General features: G+C 36.3%; 3 protein-coding genes and 1 pseudogene across 3 annotated transcripts; 3 read left to right on the top strand and 1 right to left on the bottom strand.

The window, feature by feature from the left end:
• On the top strand, positions 1 to 5,577 carry LOC136205177 (T-complex protein 1 subunit theta-like; annotated as a pseudogene).
• Positions 5,578 to 11,869: 6,292 nt separating this feature from the next.
• On the top strand, positions 11,870 to 13,342 carry LOC136206983 (photosynthetic NDH subunit of subcomplex B 2, chloroplastic). The gene is made up of 2 exons (XM_065998213.1): positions 11,870 to 12,346; positions 12,609 to 13,342. The coding sequence occupies exons 1-2, from the start codon at positions 11,924 to 11,926 to the stop codon at positions 13,242 to 13,244; spliced, it is 1,059 nt and encodes a 352-aa protein (XP_065854285.1). The 5' UTR covers positions 11,870 to 11,923; the 3' UTR covers positions 13,245 to 13,342.
• Positions 13,343 to 14,039: 697 nt separating this feature from the next.
• On the top strand, positions 14,040 to 15,570 carry LOC136206981 (protein NDH-DEPENDENT CYCLIC ELECTRON FLOW 5). The gene is made up of 3 exons (XM_065998212.1): positions 14,040 to 14,605; positions 14,681 to 15,148; positions 15,231 to 15,570. Exons 1-3 carry the CDS (start codon positions 14,111 to 14,113, stop codon positions 15,423 to 15,425), a joined length of 1,158 nt encoding a protein of 385 aa, XP_065854284.1. The 5' UTR covers positions 14,040 to 14,110; the 3' UTR covers positions 15,426 to 15,570.
• A 381-nt stretch (positions 15,571 to 15,951) lies between these two features.
• LOC136205205 (protein SINE1) lies at positions 15,952 to 19,095 on the bottom strand. Its single transcript, XM_065995707.1, has 3 exons — positions 18,914 to 19,095; positions 17,071 to 18,402; positions 15,952 to 16,597 (listed from the first exon to the last, which is right to left on the bottom strand). Exons 2-3 carry the CDS (start codon positions 18,391 to 18,393, stop codon positions 16,109 to 16,111), a joined length of 1,812 nt encoding a protein of 603 aa, XP_065851779.1. The 5' UTR covers positions 18,394 to 18,402; positions 18,914 to 19,095; the 3' UTR covers positions 15,952 to 16,108.
• Between the last annotated feature and the right edge of the window lie 2,819 nt (positions 19,096 to 21,914).

Below are 21,914 nucleotides of genomic sequence, written 5' to 3'. Positions count from 1 at the left end.
GTGTTCTAGGGCATTCGGGGCTCATACAGAGCCTCACTGATCCTTGGGCGCCAGATTAATTTCTAGGCTTTTGCTCTGTATCTCTGCAACACAGCAAGAAGAAGAAGCAGAAGAAGAAAGAAATCTTAATCAGTTCATAAGCAAGTACCAGTGAGCGACAAGTTATTAAAAATGGGGCTCTCGATGCAGCCATATGGAATACAATCAATGCTTAAAGAGGGACACAAGCATCTTTCAGGTCTTGATGAAGCAGTTATAAAAAATATCGATGCATGCAAGCAACTCTCTCTACTATCACTCGCACTTCGCTTGGCCCCAACGGTACTTTCTCTCCCTGATCATGTCCTATTATACATGTTTTCTGACAGTACCTCTAAGGCATACTTGCAAATTCAATTTCCATCAAATATTTATTTTCTTATTTCGAGTTCTTCATCATTTTTTAGTGCTTTTTGGTAATGTAGACTGACAGTAACTCTAGGGCATACTTGCAAATGCTTCCTTATTCATTGCATTCCTTTTCTTTTTTCCTCTATTGTGTACAACTTACATTCCTGTTGCTAAACACGAAAGCGTGTTTGAACGGAAATAGTTGCTATGAGGTATCCTGAGATGTATGGATTGACTGCAGTTTTCATTGTAGACATGTTTTAATTTCTTCAAATTTAAGCTGTTCAAATTGTGAAATTCATGTGTGAACTCAAATTATCTTAAACACGAGTGTAAGTTGGGATACCAAACAGGTTAATACGGGTCTATAGTAGGTTTGAGATTCAGGATAGAAATTATGGGCTTACTTCACTTCTATATCTCTTTTCTATATTTTATATTATATTTTCCCTTGATATTCAATAAATTCAGCCATTTCTTGTGAACGTCCTTGGCGCATTGATTTTAGATTGTTTGCTTGCTGCTTTTTGATCAGGTATGAATAAGATGGTCATTAATCATTTGGACAAGCTTTTTGTCACCAATGATGCTGCTACTATTGTCAATGAACTGGAGGTTCAACATCCTGCGGCAAAAAATTTGGTCTTAGCAGGCAAGGCTCAACAGGAGGAAATTGGTGATGGTGCAAATTTGACTATTTCTTTTGCTGGCGAACTTCTTCAGAACGCAGAGGAGCTTATCAGGATGGGCTTGCATCCAAGTGAGATTATCAGTGGATACAGCAAAGCAATAAACAAGGTTTATGATTAGTTTATATGCCCTGTTTTCCTCAATTAAAGAAACTGCCTTTGAACTTTCTTGCTCATAAATTTCTCTTCTAGACAATTGGAATCTTGGATGAATTGGTAGAGAATGGCTCTGAAAAGATGGATGTGAGGAATAAGGAACAGGTCATTACTCGAATGAAAGCTGCTGTTGCTAGCAAGCAATATGGCCAAGAAGATATTTTATCTGGTCTTATAGCTGACGTGAGTTTTAGCACGTCCTTGATTATAAATAGCTGGTTATCAGCCTTCTGTTGGAATTCAATCTCTCTACTTGTATTTTATTTACAGGCATGTATTCAAGTATGTCCAAAGAACCCAGCAAATTTTGACATGGATAATGTTAGGGTAGCAAAGCTTGTGGGAGGAGGCTTGCGTGATTGTACAATAGTTCGTGGAATGGTATTGAAAAGTGATGCTGTAGGTACTATAAAGAGACTAGAGAAGGCAAAGGTATGTTACACGTGCCTATTTTCATTTTGTGTTTCCATTGAATGTGACTTGTGAACTGAAACTAAATATGAAACTGTGAAAGTTCTCTCTCTCTCTCTTTTCTTTAAATCACTCTTTACTAGCATTTCTCTGTATAGACACTTAGTGGGTTTTATGGGATAAAATTTGAAGGTGTTTGTGATGTTATGGAAAATGTTTGAACGGGGAATTGTTGCCTTAGAAATTGGTCTTGTTGCTCCTGAACAAAAGATAACGAAAAAATTTCCTGGATGATCATTTCTTGAGTTTACCTTGCATGGCATGTTATTTGGGCTATCTTTTTTTGTATTGGCACACCACCCATCCGTAATCTCATTTATCATTATCCGTGTGCTCAACTTTATTTTCCTCTGTATGTTAATTTGCAAATGAAATAATTTGAAATGATTTCTCATGGCTGAAATTCTGAACGTACACCTTTTAAGTTTTGAATTTTTTAGTTCTTTTTCACATTATGGTCCTCTCTAAAGAATGATGAATAGAACTTGTTTAGAATGCTCTTGGAGCAATTTACTTTTCTTGGGATGTTAAACTTATTCCATGGATGTTTCTTCCAGCAATAATTGTCAGAAATGGATCTATCATTTTGGCAACAGTACATCTCCAAACTGTTACAGGTTTCTTATGCTTAAAAAGCTGTGCATCAATTATATCTTCTTCAAGTTTTCACCTCAACTTGTGCTTTTTGTCTTAATTGCCAAATGTTTTTACAACTTTACTAATTTTAGATGCGATCTTTCTTTTTTTGCCTCCATAGACTGCTGCATTTGTTGGTGGTGTTGATTCCTCAGCAGCTGAAACCAAAGGAACTGTACTTATTCATTCTGCTGAGCAGGTATAACATTTTCAAATTTTCATCTGTTTTTTTTTTCTTGTATTAATATTTTAATTTCGCAAATAGGTTGTTGAATATTCCTTGGGAGCTATGAATTTGTTGATCTAGTTAGTGGAAATAGGCCCTTCTGATGTGTGTTCCATATTTGGGCTAGCAGCTAGAGAATCACGCAAAAACAGAAGAAGCTAAAATCGAGGAACTTATTAAAGCAGGTGCCGATTCTGGTGCCAAAGTAATTGTCAGTGGAGCAGCTGTTGGAGAAATGGCTTTGCATTTTTGTGAACGTTACAAGTACAATGAATTTCAACCTTTCAATTGTTTTTCTTAATCTTCTTGAACAAATTGAGAGAGTATCTGTTTAATGACCATCTGCTTTAATTGTAAATAATGCTGTTACTTGGTTGCCTAACTAGTTTTATTCTTTGCCTGTGGTCCTTGTTGATTTTCCTGATCCCGGGTTCCTTGGTTCCAGACTTATGGTTTTGAAGATTAGCTTAAAGTTTGAATTGAGGCGATTTTGTCGCACCACGGGTGCCGTTGCTATGGTAACCCACTATCCAGTTTCCACTGTGTACATATTGGACTGAATATACCATCCTTATATATATGCCTTCTATTTTCTTTCAACAGTTGAAGCTTTGCCAACCAAACCCAGATGACTTGGGTTATGTAGATTCAATTTAGGTTGAGGAAATTGGTGGTGTTAGGGTATGTTCAAATGTTTCACTGTGTAATTAGAGCCTTTTGCATTTTAGTGCATTACTTTCCCTTCATGTCTTCTCTGTATTACTTAATTGCCATATTTCTTGTGCAAAGGTGACTGTTGTGAAAAATGAAGAAGGTGGAAACTCTGTGTCATCTGTGGTTTTGCGGGGAAGCACTGACAGCATTTTAGAAGACCTTGAAAGGGCTGTTGATGATGGTGTTAACACCTATAAGGTTGTTGTTGATTACTGATTCATGCGTTCTTACCTTTTCTCTAATGTATTCTGTTCGAGGTTCTGTATTACATGAAAATGATTAATGTCTTTTCTTCCTAAAGTTTAAGTGGAAGCAATCCCTTTTGAAATTATTGGGTTTTTTTCCATAAAAAAGAGTAAAACTTCAGTAATGCTTCATTTGTGCATAAAAACTTCAGTAAAAAATTTATTTGTGCATGCTTTTGTCAGGCGATGTGCAGGGACAGTCGTATTGTTCCTGGAGCTGCAGCTACTGAAATTGAGTTGGCTAGAAGACTGAAGGAATTCTCCTTCAAAGAAACAGGGTAATTTTATTCATCAAGTTCTCATATTTCTATAGTTCCTCTTTTTTTCAATAAGAATGCATGGAGTTGGACATGAAGATAGGACATTACATTAGTGATCATATTATTGATTAATTTTTTACTTTGATCTGCAAATTGGATCAGTATGCGATTGCAAAATTTGCTGAGAGCTTTGAGATGGTACCTAAAACACTAGCTGAGAATGCTGGTCTTAACGCAATGGAGGTGATATCATCTCTCTATGCTGAACATGCATCTGGAAATACCAAAGTGGGCATTGACTTGGAGGAAGGTGTTTGTAAGGATATTTCAACCATGAACATCTGGGACCTTCATGTCACGAAGTATGTTTCTTTCTTAACCTTTTAAGCATTCTTTATGAAATTCTGGTATTTTCTGTTTGCCATGGTCTCAAAAACACTTTACCATGTGTCCATGTGTAAGAACTGAGTGCTTCATTGGACTGTATGGACGTTCACCAATCAAGAAACTCCACTTGGGTCTTCAGCAATCATGTAACTTATGTTTGGCATGGTGTTGTCACTGAACCTTCCAATTCTTTAATGTATTAGACATAGTTATTAAAGGTGCATCTCAGGCTCAAAGCTTGCGAGGCCGTAGGCCTAGCGCTTCAGAATGCTAAACGTGGGCTCTGTTTCAAAGGCTCATGACTAGGCGCGCCCCTTTCATGGTTATAAGATGCACGCCTCTTTGACTTGGAATTTTTAGGGTATTATACTTTCATTTAGATGTTTTAATCTTCATTGTTCACTAGAACACCATCTAGTATCCAAATTCAACATGGAAGAAAAATAAATAAACAAGGAAAAGGAAGATTGTTGTTGAAGACCAAAAGCAAAAGAACATAACAAATATAAATCTATAGAAGAAAGAACATGAAGTTGAAGATCAGGATGAAGAGGATGAGAAACCTTGATAATGAATTTGCTAATGGTGGTGATACTGATGAGAGATGAATATGGAGACTCTTGGTGATAATTTTTAGTTTACTTAGGATTTGGTTGAATATTACTATTTACTATTATGAATTATATGATTATGGAAGAGTTAAGAGAAGTTAACTTGTGATATATTGCATTTTAGAATTTATTACTTCTAAAGTGTTAATTGTTGTCAAATATGGTTTTATATATTTCGTTCTTTAGTGCGTGTTGCGTCATGTGCGCTTGCGCGTTGACTCCAGGACTCCCTAGCAGTTTAGTGTGCCTGGTGCCTTTAGTAACACTTCATTGCCCTTTCTTAAGCTAAAATATGCTAAATATACTTGGGGTAGTACCACTTTATATCTGTTTTTCCTTATAGGCTTTTCGCACTCAAATATGCTGCTGATGCTGCATGTACTGTGTTGCGAGTAGATCAGGTATTTCATTTATGTTAATTATTGTTACGCATTTTTTTTCATGACTTTTCTTCTTTGTAAACTAATGTTTAGGCTGGAGCAAATTGTAATATTAGAGGTTGACTTTTTCTTTTTGCAACTTCATTGAACATCGATAATATTTTCAGCAGTGAGTTAAACTCCTGAGGATAACATGTAAGATTAAGTGCTGAGAAATAGTTCAAAATGTGGCAAAACCAGCAGGCGGTCCAAGGAGGGATCAGCAGCCTGCAGCAATGGATGAGGATTAGTTATGCACGTCTTGCTTGTATCTTTTTAGCGATAAAGGCATAAACAATTTTGTTTAAGGGATGTTTACTTTGTATATTCTATACTTCAAATACATCTAAAAAAGAAAAAAAATCAATGCCTTCTGAACTTAACAAAAAAAAAAAACTGATTGGTCTCGTAAATTTATAGTGTCCCAATTTGTGGGACCCATCAAAACCAAGAGAATCAGTTCCGATTTGGATGATGTACAGTAGCGAGCCGCTACGAGGGTACATTGCTCATTTCCACCACATATCTTCTCAATTGAAATTCATGAACCTGGAGGATGTAGTTAGACAAACATGCTACATGAATCCTCCTCTATTCTTCCAAGAGGATAGCGCTCCGTCCTCTATACTTCCAAGATGTTTACTTTGTATATTCTATACTTCAAATACATCTAAAAAAGAAAAAAATCAATGCCTTCTGAACTTAACAAAAAAAAAAAACTGATTGGTCTCGTAAATTTATAGTGTCCCAATTTGTGGGACCCATCAAAACCAAGAGAATCAGTTCCGATTTGGATGATGTACAGTAGCGAGCCGCTACGAGGGTACATTGCTCATTTCCACCACATATCTTCTCAATTGAAATTCATGAACCTGGAGGATGTAGTTAGACAAATATGCTACATGAATCCTCCTCTATTCTTCCAAGAGGATAGCGCTCCGTCCTCTATGATGACATCACAAAACTTGCAGACTACAAAGAAAGAGAAGATGACAAAATAATAGAAGAGTGGAGATGAGAAGAAAAAGGAATGTCAACAACAGAAATGGAGCCTCGCTGTTGGAAGGATGAGGGTCTCATCTCTTATCGCCCCCGAAGAGAAGAACCTTGCAGAGAAGCCCAAGAAGATCGAAAAACGCATAGAGGTTCAGGAAGAAAAGTCCATTATGCTGATGACTCACGCCCAACAACGAGACATGACAACCCCATCGACCTTATCAACCTACGGGCACTATGGATCAACCTTTGCGATTGGCCAAGGGCAAAGACAAGTATTGCAAGTTCTGCAAAACATATGAATCAAAACATTACTCCTGATAGTGTGAGAAACTGCTGCAACAAGGCCCCAGCCCTCGGTCCGGACAAAAATCGGATAGGCCCTAACATCAAAGATACAAGACCCCAACCCCTAAGGGGCAAGCTGAAGCGCCCTGCACCAATGGTAGATCTAGGTAATCTTTGAAGGAGCTCCGACTCACGAGGGAGATGCAACGTCGAAGAAGCTCAAAGGTTTGATAGGAGAATCACTCTTAGTGAATCCGCACCTACGAACTGCCCACAGCGAGGCTCTAGTGGTCTTCCTCCCGATCAACAACTTCAAGGTTTATCGAATTCTAGTGGATACTATAAGCTCAGTAAACCTTCCTATCGTGGAACCATGCTCATAGGGATGGGCCTAAACAAGAAAAAGTTGAGCTAGGAAACCTTTCACTTAGTAGCATTACCTCACATTGAAGTGTCGGTATTGGGAACCATATCACTCCCCCTTTTCTTTGATGACGAAGCAAAGCTGGTGGAGACGAAAGTCGATAGGGTCATGGTAGACATCCCTTTGGCATACAACACCATTATAGGCAGGCCCCTATTGTCGAGCATCAATGCCACCATCAGCGTTTGCGATCTAGCCTTCACCATTCTAAGTTCCCTGAGGCACCTAACCATAACAGGAGACAAACAGCTAGCCAATGAGATTCAGTGGGCTTACACCAAGCCAATCAAAACAACTTTAGTGGTCGACACGCTGGGAAAGCTACACGATATGAAAGGATACACCTCGTAGCCCATGGAACCTTTAGAGGACTTTAAACTAGGGGAAGACCACACATTGAAGATAGGCACCCAACTGCCCTCAGAGCTCACAGACAACATCAAAGGCACCTTGGTGGATCACGCAAGGATATTTACATTAACCATAACGGACGTTTCATGGGTCCTTTTAGAGCATGAAGTCCACTCCTTGAATACTGACCTAATGGCCCCATCTATCCAGCAAAAAAAGAACGACTTCATTCCCACGATAAACAAGATGCCATCAACTAAGAGATAAACAAATTAAGAGCAATAGGCTTTATTAAGCAAGTTTACTGCCCACTTTGGCTTTCTAATGTAGTCCTGCCGATCAAGACGCCATCAACTCAGTGAATCCGCCCCTACGAACTACCCACATCGAGGCTTTAGTGGTCTCCCTCCTGATCAACAACTTAAAGGTTCATCAAATTCTAGTGGATACTAGAAGCTCGATAAACCTTCCTATTGTGGACCGCGCTCACAGGGATGGGCCTGAACAAGAAAAGGCTGAGGTAGGGAACCTTTTCCCTTAATAGCACCATCCGACATTGAAGTGTCGGTATTGGGAACCATACCACTGTCCGTTGTCTTTGATGAGGAAGAAAAGCTGGTGGAGACGAAGGTCGATTGAGTCATGGTAGACATCCCTTTGGCATATAGCACCATTATGGGAAGGCTCCTATTTCGAGCATCAACACCACCATCAGCATCCACGATCTAGCCTTCACCATTCCAAGTTCCCTAGGGCACCTAACTATAGAAAGAGACAAACAGCTAGCCAATGAGATCCATTGGGCCTACACCGAGTCTATCAAAACAACTTTAGTGGTCGACACGCTGGGAAAGTCAGACAATATGAAGGGATACGCTGTTAGCATCAAAGGCACCCCGGTGGATCACGTAAGGGTATTTACAAGGACCACAATGGACGTTACATGGGTCCTCCCAGAGTATGAAGTCCACTCCCTGAATACTAACCCAACGGCCCCATCTGTCTAGCAAAAAAAAAATGACTTCATTCCCACGATAAACAAGACGCCATCAACTCAGAGATAGACAATTAAGAGCGATAGGCTTTATTAAGTTAGTCTATTGCCCACTTTGGCTTTCTAATGTAGTACTACCGATCAAAACGTCATCAACTCAATAAATCCGCCCTGAGAACTGCTCACATCGAGGCTCTAGTGGTCTCCCTCTCGATCAACAACTTCAAGGTTCATCGAATTTTAGTGGATACTAGAAGCTCGGTAAACCTTCCTATCATGGACCGCACTCAAAGACAAATTGAAAACACAAGTTAAAACCTTGCCCTAAGAGGTCACCTTTGTGTTTGGCTATGATCACCTTAATTAACTCTAATTCAGCCACATCGCCAATCGTCGGACTGCGACTGATCAAGAACTGTTGCGTGCTTATCAGGGTTCCAACCCTCCAAGTAGGCCATCCTCAAAGTCGAATACACAAACCACCTATTATTGAGGAAATTGTGGATAAGGACCTCAGAGTCCTGTTTCTCATCCTTCGAAATACCCTGCAACCATTCCACGGTCTGAGCCTCCAACTGAGTCAGTTCTTGCTACACGATCCAAGTAGACCTGTCCACGGGCCTGGGTACCCGTCTGGTCTGCCTAGGTCCTTGTCATTTGGACCGGGCTTGGACAATAAAAATTGTTCATAGGCCCAGCTCGGCGCAGGCCCACTAAATCCCGCCTATTTTTTGGGCGGGCTTGGAATTAATAAAAATAACACAGGCCAGTCCATCTAATATTAATTAATAAATATATATTTATATATTAAATATTTATTTTTAAATATAATATTTATTTTTATAATTAATAATTTTATATTTATATTTAGGTGGGCTTAAATGGGTTGGGCTTGGGATTTGATCTTTAAGCCCGAGCCCGCTTAAATTAATAGTGGGCTGGGCTGGGCTTGGATCGAGCATTTTTACCTAAAAACTTGATAGGCCTGCCCCTGCCCGGCCCATGGATTGGTCTAGATCCAAGTACTCGAGCAGGTTGGTTTATAGCTCCAATTGATGCAAAAAGTAAATACCAAGTATATAGTAGACACCTTTAAATACCGGTGTCTCCACTCCAACGCCTTATCCAGCAACTTCCCCAACACATTGAACTTAGGATGCAACCATGACACATGCTTAGATTTGTCCTAATATAGAGTACTAAAGAACTGATGAAACACTAAGCTTCTCGCCCTAACCATGTTCTCCCGACATATAGAGTAAAAAGCAACCATAGTTCGCCAACCATGCCTTGTTATTTTGCCGAGAGCTAGGTTACATTCCTATGAAAATTTCATGAAAAGCAACATCAAAGGTAACCACATCCAACATCCAGTTGATCTTTACAAATGATCATCTCATTGGACCCACCTAGACATTCGCTCGTTTGGTCAGTGATGGCACAGACAATGGAAGGGGTCGCCCAATCCTACAGTAGGTCAATATGGCCCCTGGTTTATGATTATGGTATAAGCATCTTTCAAATACTTGGATTTAGTAGGAGAGGGACGATTAAAGTTGTTAAATCAAAACTGAGACGAACCTTTCCGCGTCAACAAAATCGTGAGGCCACATGGCTTCAAAGTACTTCGTGTAAATATGGTCAACCCTCCCCCTCCCCCACTCCTCAAAAATATTCGGGGCAAGGCAATGATCAACGAACAACGGTTTAAACGAACACCACCTAAGGGATGAGGAAGGGCAGACTTCACTTTCACCAGGAGTGCTTTAGGTGCCCTAACCTTGGGTATGGCCTCAGAAGTAAACGGTTCCCCCGAGTCAATGGTAGCCTTCTTTTTGGCTTTCGATCATTTCCTCCTTCAAGTAGAAGATGTGTCTACCACCATATAATTCCCCCCACCCCCATTTAAGGCATAATATGACCCATTAGCATCCGTAGACATACTTCAAAAAAAAAGTAAGTAAAAAAAAAAGACCCTCCGATTATAGGAATGAAAAACATCAAATACTCATAGACCAACAACAAAGAAGTTGAAGCTCAGGTCGCCGAAAAAATACAGGCAAGGAAAGTTCAGACGAATGAGAAGGCAGAGAAAACAAGCAAATCTCATCAAAATGGGACATGGTCAAAAAAAGAAAAAAAAATCCACTTTTTATAGTAAGGCAATGGAAACCCAAGAGTCATCCATCACTACAGTGTCGCCTCCCTATACAGCATTCAAGGCAATTGAGCACTCGCACGTAAAACCATTAAAAATCGCTAAACGCTTCAAATTCCTCCTCTACAAGAAGACACGTGTTATCCACGTGTTATCCATATGTATGGATAACAGATGAAAAGCCATGACCAAACTCCCAATTGACTGGGCTAATTTTTAGCAACCGGTCAAGAACATGAATCCCCGCCCCTAAATAAGAAAGGGTCAAATAGATGAATATCATATTTAACTACAAAATTACAACTAAGTCATATCACCAAACTTAATTCTTAATATGTTATTATTCTCTATATATTATGATTTTATACGATAATTTAAAAATTTTATATTTCAATTCATATAAACGCTAGAAAATATATTTTAGACTTTTAATTTATAAATTCTAATCCTTAAAATATATTAAAAGTACTGATTTTACTAGTTTGACATAATCTACATTTAAAAATGAATTTCTGTGTAATTTTCCCAATAAGGAAAGGATTCACATAAATGAATCTAAATAACATAAAAGAGGGGATGGACTCCTTAACGAGGCATTTGAGAATAGGCCCATGTTTACCTAAGTTGGGCAGGCTCATGGAGAAGTTATATTCATGGAGCAATACACCTTACAATTAATTGGTATCATTGGTACATTTATATTCTGAATACTAATATTTTTAATAAAACGGTATGCACTATTCTTTTTATTAATTAAGTGTATAAAAAATAATAAAAGTTATATTGGAAAATGCATAATGGAACAAAATATAAAAATAATATTTCACATAATAAAAAACCATTAAAGCATATTGATAGCTTTAATTATTTTATTAAAATATTGTGTTATTGTAGCCTAAGCAAAGGAGTCAAATTTTATCAATCACATTTTCTTTATCTTTAATAAGATTGATAGTAAGGCCATTTCACATACATTCTCATGCTAAAATCAAACAATTTAATAAATATTGAAATTACTCGTACACTCTTTAGATGATGTTTTTCAATTAAAGTGTATTATTAAATTTGAAATTTCTAACGTAAGTAACTCGATACACTTTAATTGTTGAGCCTAAATAATTATCAATTGTATAAAAAAAAATATAATTTTTTTTAATTTTATTGATTTGTAAAAACATTCTTTATGGTTTAAAAGTTTGCAAACGAGATCTGATGTTTTATGCAGTTTAGTCAAATATAATGTCTGACTTTATAAATTAACTAAACTATTTGATTGAAATATCCTGTAATTTGCAAATTTCACAAAGCAGTGACTTTTATTTACAACAATTTTTTTTACAAAGTGATAAAAGCACAATATTTACTTTTATATTTTTTTCCTAAAACAGTAGAATTAAATGCTGAGTAACCCAAACTTGGCAATGATTTTCAAATAAAGTTTGGCAATAAAATCCAAAATACAAAGGAGTATATCAAACTGTGTTTTGTGTGGCAGCTTTTCCTCCTCCATGGCTTCTCTTCTTTCCTTCTCTCTTCCCAAACCAGCCATGACAAAAGCTACTTTATCATCACCAATAATAACCACTACCACTCCAGAAATCCTTGAAGAAAAATTTAGTAAAAAAGGCTTCAAATTTTCGGAATCCAACAATATCCCATTTGTTGAATTGACAGTTAGAAATGGAAGCTCTTTGAAGCTCCAAATCCCTAATGCGCATGTCACTTCTTACAAACCTAAAGTTTATTGGAAAGATGAAGACTTTGCTGAGGAGGTTCTTTTCACTGTTCCAGGAAAGGATTCTAGTATGGATAGAGGTGGTATTGGTTTGGTCATCAATGATGTCTCTGATTCTGCTTCTAAAGGGTCACTCATTACTACTTCTGGTTGGACTGTGAAGGATGTTGATTCTGATGCCATTGATGCGCTTCAGGTATGAAATTGCTAACTTCTGTTCTTTTCTCTTCAACCCATTTGTTTTAATTAGAATTTCTGATGCCATAAGAATGCCAATTGAAGTTGTGGATTAAGGGGGAAGATTTTGGAATGATTCTAAGTGTTTGAAGGCCTGAAACAATTTGAAATGAAGCTATGGTTGTTTAACTGGTTATAAGTCCATTTTTTCTTGAGATAAGGTCTAGATTTGCCCCATTTTTTGGGAAGCAATTTAACACCTATTGTTCAAAATGGTGCAGGTAGAATTAAGCTGCACAAGTGGAAATCTTGAGTTAACATACATAGTTTCACTCTATCCAGAGACCATGGCAACAGCAGTCATAATAAAGAACAATGGAAAAAAGGCAGTGACTCTAACAAGTGCTATTCTAAGTCATATGAAATTCAAAAGAAGAGGAAAGGCAGCAATTCAAAAACTTGGGGGTTGTTCTTACTGTCCACACCCTCCATTATCTTCCCCATTTGAACTTATATCCCCTGCTGAAGCAATGAAATCTGAGTCACCTGGATTGTTTGATTTTAATTCTGAACCAGAAGACAAACTTGGCATATGGGGAGTTCAAGATGTTCCTTACTTAATTTTGAAGAAGAAATTCAGTAGAATTTATGCTGCTCCTCCAGAAGAGAGATTAAAAGAAATTTACAACACTCCACCTAACAAATATGAAACACTGGATCAGGGAAGGGAGCTGTTTTTTAGGATAATTAGAATGGGGTATGAAGACACATACGTAGGTAGTCCAGGTTCTGTTGCAGACAAGTATGGTAAGGAGTATTTTGTTTGCACAGGCCCTGCTGCTATTCTGGTGCCTCTTGTTGTCAAACCAGGTGAATCCTGGAGAGGGGCACAAGTTATTGAGCATGATAATCTGTAACTGCATTTACATTTCTATGATCAAATTCTTTCTTTTACTTCTTCTCAAAGTCAATATTGTAATTAGAGAGTTATATATAGTACTCAAGATTTCCATCATACTTCTTTTTTTTTTTTTTTAAGTTCCTTGGTTTCTTTTTGTGTATTTCAAACCCAAAAAGCTTACTAAACTAAAGAAGAGTTGAAACTCTAATTAGCACCAAAAATGTTGGAAATAGATAAGTTAGCAAAATTGGGGTAAAGTACACCCATGGTCCTTCAATTTTGACGTATTAATATGATGGTCCCTGAACTGCTAACTGGACATGAAGACTCTGAACCGGTTAATCACGTAAAATGTGTAATTTACAGTCTTTGAAAGGCCATCATGTTAGTAACTCAAAGTTGAGGGGTCATCGTATTAATAAAGGAGTGTGATTTACCGGCATTTCACGTGGTCAACTGATATTTACATTGGTTAACGATTATTTGGACTTTTATGTTAGTGCAAGCTAAAGTTCAAGGATTTTATGTCCGGTTTTAAAGTTTAAGGGCTATTATGTTACTAATGTCAAAGTAAGAAGAGTCATGGGTGTATTTTATGAGAAAAGGAAAATTCAATCAAGGAGGATAGTTTCTCTTGTAACTGAGTAGATAAGGTTGAAATGTGAAAACCAACTTCTTAAAGAAAAATCCAAAGATATTTGGAAATATCTATTGTAGTTTTCAATTACAACCAACCAAAAAAAACAGTGAATTATCCTACTTGAAGCCAGACATGGATAAGTGGACCCTTTTTTCCCTTCTCTTACTGCATTATGTAAATACCTCTATCTGCAGTTTCATTTTCTGCTTAATGAAGCAGAAGAACTTAAATAAGGATTAACTATGTCTTCCACTTCACTATCTTCACTCAACTTTTCTACTATCTCCACAAAATTTCCATTATTTCCCCACTCTTACACTCCCCCAATATCTCTTCAAAACAATAACAAAAGGAGAGAATTGTCACTTGTTTTTGTAGCTTCAATTCCATATGAACCAACAAATGAAGAAGACTACTTGGAGAAATATTTAAGTGGACATGGAGTCACTTTCCAAGAGATTGGTAACAACAGCATTGCAAAGATGTCTTTGGAGAACGGAAGCACAGCCAACTTGATGCTTCCGAATGGCCTGATCACATCCTACAAGGCACGGATGTGGCATGGCGGCACGATGGAACTGCTGCAAACATCAGTCTCTGCAGGGGAGGATGACCGCCCCATCATACAAGGAGGAGTATCTTTAGCCTTCAGATTTGGAAATGATGATGAAATTCCATGGTCTCCGTCTTCTTGGTCAGTTCATTCTATTACAGGAACTCCTCAAGACTCTGTTAAGGTCTGTCTGTAATCTAATTATGTGATTCTTGAAGATTCTATCTTGGGTTCAAATAGGAAGTTGTGGATATTGCAGGTTGAATTGATAAGCATACATCCAGAGAACAAGGTTGAAGTAAGACATATCATTAGTCTTCAAGAAGACGGATTAAGCTCACAGCTCATAGTTTCGAACTCGAAAATTTCGTCGATTCAGCTTATGGGATCTATTATAAGCCACCTTACAGTAAGTACACCAGAAGCCACTTTTGCATATGGATTAGAAGGCTCAAATTTCTTTAGAATGCCTATGTTCTTGTCAGAATTCAGCATTATTCCTCCTGACTCTGGCCGAAGTAGATACGGTTCCCTCAGATTAACAGATGATGTTGGCCTGAGAGCATTTTTTCCTGGCTGGGGTGCAAAAGATGAAAAGAGCAATGAAATACACCTAGAGAGTGCAGAAGAAATAGAGAATGAAGAAACTGAGAACTACAAGAATTTAACTGATCAGATGAGCGGCATATATACCTCTGCGCCACGGGATTTTACAATAATTGACAGGGTATGTTTCCTAACCATTCAATCTTGCTATTCAAGTAAATACTTTATAGTTCTCCTTACTAACAACTGCTTCTACAAAACAGGGTAGAAGAAACTCGGTTTCGGTATTAAGAAATGGATTCGATGAACTATACATGTTTAGTCCTGGTTCAAGCCATGAAATGTATGGAATGTATTCATATGTATGTGTAGGACAATCGGCACTGCTTCAACCGATAATTTTGAGTCCTGGAGATGTGTGGACGGGTGAGCAGCATTTGCATAACCCTAACCTCTGAATAATGATGAATTGCAATACTTGTAGAGAATATGAGATTCATGTTTGTCTCAGAAATAATGTACCATGAATCTGCTAGCACAGGTAAACTTACTGTTACCAAAAATGAAAATTTTGCAGCAAATGGATGCCTGCTAACAAGACAATTGCTTCTCTATTTCCTTTCATTAACAGAAACATATTTTAAAACAAAATGCTTTGTATCACATTTGAACAATGTCCCAAACACAGTGTCTTCGAAAATAAACATCACATTATGGAAAATGGAAATCTGCAGCAATGAATGCCTTATAACTGGACCCTTCTGCCTTTTGTTTTTTTTTTTTTTTTTTCCTTTCATTAACAGAAATAAATATTCTTGAACAAATGTCCAAAACAAAATGTCTTCAATCGTAGTCTTGTTATCGGAAATGAAAATTTTGCAGCAGAAATGCCTATGACAAGACACTTCTCAGTTTCATTCATAACAGTAATATAAACAATTGAACAAAATGACTGCCTCAGATTACAGCCAATGTCTCCACAAGTAAACAAAATGCCTCGGGATCATATTCGAATAATGTCTCAACACATGAAGCATCGAATGCTTGGAATAACAGGCTAAATCTTATACTGATAACATAGGATTATCATAATGTCTTGATAGAGTGTGCTAAAAGTTTACAATACAGCAAGAATTTCAGCTTAAGTTGGAACAAGATATTGACCTTCATGATCATCAATCAACATTAACGAGGTAAAAAGTGCAATAAGAGCGAAAAACAAGCCAACAATTAACCTATAAGAATATTTCCGATGTCTCTTTCCATTGGATAACCTTTGAAAATCATCCTTTTCTGCAGTAACCACTTTTTGAGACACTTGCACACCAGTATCAACTGGAACATCATCAGTTGACGAGACTGACTCAGTAGTATCTTGAAATTGCTCATCGTCAACATAAGTGTGTCCATTCTGTTCAACCTTATAACCACCATTCTGCTGAAAACCATTTTCATTGAGCTTCGTATTTGGACTGTAATCAAATTTGCATGAGCATGGACTTCTAAACCTTCTACTTTGCTTTTCAGAGAAGTCTGAATCCACATCATTAGGTTCTTGGAGAGATCTGATGAGTCTTCTTGGAGTTGTGAAGAGGTTAATGTCGTCTGCATTTATATGAGAGCGTGATCTCTGAAGCAAAAACAAGGAGAAGCAAGTGTACATGATATTAGCAATAATTAATCAAATACAAGATGTTCTTTGATTGATTAGCATGCTTCATGATACATGACTGCATAAACATACATGTATTATATAAAAAATATCAGCTATCAAAAAGGGAGATAACGAAGTTATATACTCCCCAAAATCTGAACCACTAACATAAACTTGGCTATCATTTGCTACTATGAAGGGGGAGAAAAAAAAAAAAAAAACCATCCCCAAATAATAGGCTCAGTTTATTTCCAAACAGATGCATGTCCAAATAATAGGCAAGTTTTGATCAGTATATAGGAAATTTTGTTACTAGTTCAAACATTTCATCTTCCTCTAATTTCCCCTTTTCAGCATGTCATTGGAAAAATTCTCAAATTTTGCCTAGCCAGGTCAAAGTAAGAAAGAAAGTGAAACAGAAAACTCTTCAATTATGTCTGGACAATTACCTGAGGACTGGGAGTGGTACTCCTTAGACCATTTCTAGAATTCTGGGATAAAAACCCGCAAAAATCTGGTGCATATTCTCCATTTTCATGATGGGTAGAATGGCCAGAAAATGCATCATTCAAGGGACTTCCATTGGCCAATTGTGAAAACATCCCATCTCTGAGAGAAACATCAACTCCTCCATTCTCGTAGCTCCATAATTTTCGATTCACACTACGACGATCATAGTCAGTATCATGAGAAATCAGGCTGGTTGAATTAGGTGAGTCAACCAACGAATCATAATCCATAAAAGAACCAAGTGTCTGTGATTCAGGTGATATAGATTCTGGAGAATAACTTCCAGGAGTGGAAACATCCCTCCTCCCTCTATGATCTCTCCTACCAAAGTTTGAACCAGAGACTGAACCAGGAGTCTTCTCAAATTTTGATCCCCTATCCAAAGAAATTTTTTTTGCAGTTTGCAGAGCTTCAAATGCAGCCCCACTGACATAAGCCATCTGATCCGACTGGCACTTCTCCATCTCTTGAATTATCAGGCCAACTTCTGAATATATGCTTCTAGGATCTAAACACTTCATCAAAAAATTAACCATTTGAATAGCAGACAGCCGTTTCTGAGAATTACCTTCCAAAACACCAGTGTTCAAAATATTTAATCCAGATTGGATCAACAATCTTGCATATGCTTCAACTACTAAAGCATTATGCTTAGCCAAAGCCATCACCAGGCCTATATGAGAGTTACCCTGCGTGGATTTATCCTCCAAAGCAACGGCTACATTCAGACAAACTCTATTCACCATTTCATCTGAAGCAAACCGCCAATTATCAATTTCTACGAGAGCCTTCAAGCAAAGGGAAGCCCCAGAAGTAAGGCCTTCTTGGGAACCCAAGAGAGCTTCTGAAAGGGGTTTGCAAAGAGAGTGAATTATATGCCTTTTCTTATCCTCTTCTGTGGTTGGTTCAATGCCATATCTTGCAATTGCTGGTACCACTTTTGAGCATGCTTGTTGAAGTGGAAAAGACCCTGCACTTGAAGCTAAGGTCTTGATAATGGTAGCCATGATGCTATCAATTTGAGGAACAATGTTGACTCCGTGGACACGGGCAAGAACTTCGTAGAGTGAAATAGTGTATTCCCCAGACAAAGAGCCAGTTTCTTTAGTTTCAGAAACTTGAGCAAGGAAGAGAGGGATTGCCTTAGAATCCAGGTCCTTCACATATGATTTCAAGGCTTTCATTGCTGATCTACGACTATCAGCGTCCTTGTCAAGATTTGCCAATTCCCGCTGCAGCACCGAACTGAGACTTTTACCCATCTGTTACCCCTGAAGCCAAACACGAATATAATCAGAAAATGCAGTTCCTATATTTAAGTAAGGGCGATTTTATTAACTAATTAACAAGGGTTTCCAAAACTTATATGCAGATAAAGATTACATCTTTGAGTAATCAAAACGAAATTCTTGTGGGAAACAAACAAAAGAAAGAATGAAAAAGGCAAACGGACATAAAGAAAGAGAAAGGAAACACATCTCATCGCTCGATGTCATATCAAGAACCAACAAATACAAAATTCAAAATACAAGCACAGAAATTCAATCTGTAACATCGTACTTTCCATGAGCAAAGTATGAAAACCCAGCTCCTTTCTATTGTATTCAGAATAACATGTCAATCTAATGCTCAAAAATTACCCCAAAAAAGAACAAAGAAACAAAAAGAACCCGCCTTTTACAAAATTCAGCAGCAAGAACTCATAGCTAAAATTGACTGACTGAGATTTTCTCGGATTAACATAAGAAAAAATTCAAGAACAGAGCAAGAATTAACACTTACCCAAATCTTTAGTAGCTCTGGCTTCTCTTTCTCGCTCTTGTAAGAAACTCAAGAGCAATTCAAACCCAAGAAAGTAGAGAGAGAGAGAAATGAGTAGAATAGCTGTAGTATAGTGTAGAGTAGTGGGTATTTAGGGTTTTAATTGGTGAAGAAATGTACAAATCCTTGATTTAAGGGGTATCTATCCATATTTTGGCTGTGTTTTTTTATGGTATGAAGATCGATTCCTTTAATTTCAAAATCTTTCTCCGAAATTCCGCCCCTATCCCTGGTTTAATGGGCACTTGGACCATTCTATCCTTCCATATACGACCGTTGACACCCAATTTATGGCTTTAGTTTCAAAATTATCTTTTTTTTTTTTTTTCAAATTTACCTTTTAAGTAGCATTAAATTTCTTTTTTTTTTTTTGATACCAAGTAGAATTAAATTTCTTCAAATTTACTTTTTTTTTCCTTTTATTGAAATCTTGTGTTTTTTTGGATAACGTAAAAAATACCCAATGTTGTAATAAAAGTAATTTTATTTTTAATGTAATGAATAAATAGAACGATATTATCCTTATTATTTGAAATCTATATATAATATAAAATAGTAACGATGGAATTGAGGTGTCACTTCCTCTTTTTTTAGTGATAAAAAATTAATATATTAATTTTAATTTTATTATATATATTTATCTATAAAAAGATTATTTTATCCGTACTATATCTAAGAGTTCTACAGAATTTAAATTAATCCCTAAAATTTCTCTAATTCTCTACACATCTATATATTATATAATATAAAACATTAACGATGGAACTGATGTGTCACTTCCTCCTTTTTTAGTGATAAAAAATTTAATATATTAATTTTAATTTTATTATGTATATTTATCTATAAAAAGATTATTTTATCCCATATATCTAAGAGTACTACAGAATTTAAATTAATCCATAAAATCTCTCTAATTCTCTACATATCTATATATATATAATATAAAACAGTAACGATGAAACTGAGGTGTCACTTCCTCCTTTTTTACTGATAAAAAATATAATATAATATATAATATATTAGTTTTTATTTTATTATTATATTTATCTATAAAAAAATTATTTAAAGTAAATGTGAATATCAAATAATAATATTTAATTTATATAACACATTTATGTCATTACAATTAGATTGTATTTTTATTAATATTTATATATTAAGATGAATATGTGCATCACACGGGCCAAAAACTAGTTTGAGCTAATTTTGTTTCATTATTAACATAATTATTAATTGGCTTAATATATCATTTCACTTTTAAACTTTTCTAAAAAAAAATTGATTAGTCCATCAACTTGCTTAAAGTATAATTAATTAATCATTTGGTTTAAAAAATAAATAAATTGTATGCAGTAAGAGTGTTACACACATCTTGAAAAAATAAAACGAATGTCACGATAATCAAATTGATCATTACATATTTCAAAAAAAAAAAAAATTGATCACTACTTCTTCGTTATGCAGCATTGAAAATTATTTTCAGGATACATGTGGTAAATAATTGAAGGAAGGAAAATTACCAAAAAAAAAATTTGAAGGAAGAGAAATTACCAAAAAAAATGAAAATAAAAAATATGGGTAATATTTTAGAACATAGAATGGTGTGCCGTAGTGTGGAGGAGATGAAGAAGAATATACAGAGCGAGGTTAGTTTCGTCATTTGATATAAAAGAAAAAGTTGTCCACTTCAATACTGTACTTTACGCTCCAATTTTGAAAAATCCCGCCTCTTTTACTTTGTTCTCAATTTCAAACTCCACATTACAACAAATATAAAACTCCAAAAATGTAATGTAATATCCATTATTCCTTTTTTTAGTACTACATATTAGTATAAAAGAAAGAAAAAAAAGTAGACAAAAACAAAATTAATTGTTGGAATTTTGTAAATAGGTATGTAACATAATTTATCATAAACACACATGATGAATAAGATCGTTTTTTTTTCTCAAAATAATCGAGGGAGCTACGTGGACCGGTCAAATAAGACATTAATGTCATACACATTCCTACTCAGGTCTAACGCCATGATTTGCAAAATCACAGGTGCTATCGTTACAACCATTTCTAGTTGACAACAAGCTTTCACCATTGGCTGACTGACACGTGGATTTTGCTCACATTTAGGATGCACAATTTGATTATTTTCTAAATACAAGGTACACAATACACTAAAAAAATATTACTACCTCTGATCCACAATAGATGTCTTTTAAGCTTAAAGAATAAGAATTAAAAAATGTAATTAATTTTAACTAAAAGACTTTATTACCCTTATATAAATTGCGTCCACTACTTAACTTTTATCTATTCCCAAAGTAAAAGGACAATTTTAAATAGGAGTATATTTTGTAAAAGTCAACTAATGTACATAGATTGGATCAAAACGTCATATTTTATGGAACAACAAAAAATTCTCTAGAAATGTATCTATTATGAAACGGATGGAGTATATTTATTTTCATTGCTCACATAAGCCTTATACAGTCACTAGCTTTTCTCGTCACTAACTTAGACATCGGAGTGGGGCCTCCGATCCTGGCCACTCCTTGATCATTTTTTTTCTTATTTAGATATTCAATGGATTCCTCAAGCCCAACTCATATCACATCACATTAATTGGTGCGTTGATCGTGAAGGTGAAAATTTTGCATTATGACTCAGTTAAACAACTTTGTGGTTCCACCATCCTTTGACATTCCTTCGACATCAACTCAAACGTCAAAGAATAGAGCTTTAGTGGATGCAAACTATAACCCACTAAAAGCTCTTCAGGTCACTCCGGAGTTTGGCCAATAAATAAAAACCTATTTGGGCTTTTTAGATCCAGAACAATGGAAGTGAGTGTATGGAATAACCAAACAACTCCTCTACAATATAGTTTCGGTCTAAGAGTCGATGAACATCCTCAGACCGAACATGCAACAGAAATAACAGTCATTAAAGTGGAGTTGGGGGAGGC

Source organism: Euphorbia lathyris, chromosome 9 (assembly GCF_963576675.1).
Source record: "Euphorbia lathyris chromosome 9, ddEupLath1.1, whole genome shotgun sequence".
Taxonomy (NCBI): Eukaryota; Viridiplantae; Streptophyta; class Magnoliopsida; order Malpighiales; family Euphorbiaceae; genus Euphorbia; species Euphorbia lathyris.
The sequence above is the reverse complement of the archived record's forward strand: the minus strand, read 5'-3'. Positions and strand labels throughout refer to the sequence as shown.

What these genes read in the sequence shown, in the direction of transcription:
- LOC136206983 (XM_065998213.1), top strand. Translation starts at nt 11,924, where the DNA reads ATGGCTTCTCTTCTTTCCTTCTCTCTTCCCAAACCAGCCATGACAAAA. An exon ending in ATGCCATTGATGCGCTTCAG is followed by an intron (nt 12,347 to 12,608) that starts GTATGAAATTGC and finishes AAAATGGTGCAG; the next exon opens with GTAGAATTAAGCTGCACAAG.
- LOC136206981 (XM_065998212.1), top strand. Translation starts at nt 14,111, where the DNA reads ATGTCTTCCACTTCACTATCTTCACTCAACTTTTCTACTATCTCCACA. An exon ending in CTCCTCAAGACTCTGTTAAG is followed by an intron (nt 14,606 to 14,680) that starts GTCTGTCTGTAA and finishes TGGATATTGCAG; the next exon opens with GTTGAATTGATAAGCATACA. An exon ending in ATTTTACAATAATTGACAGG is followed by an intron (nt 15,149 to 15,230) that starts GTATGTTTCCTA and finishes TCTACAAAACAG; the next exon opens with GGTAGAAGAAACTCGGTTTC.
- LOC136205205 (XM_065995707.1), bottom strand. Translation starts at nt 18,393, where the DNA reads ATGGGTAAAAGTCTCAGTTCGGTGCTGCAGCGGGAATTGGCAAATCTT. An exon ending in GTACCACTCCCAGTCCTCAG is followed by an intron (nt 16,598 to 17,070) that starts GTAATTGTCCAG and finishes TTTTTGCTTCAG; the next exon opens with AGATCACGCTCTCATATAAA.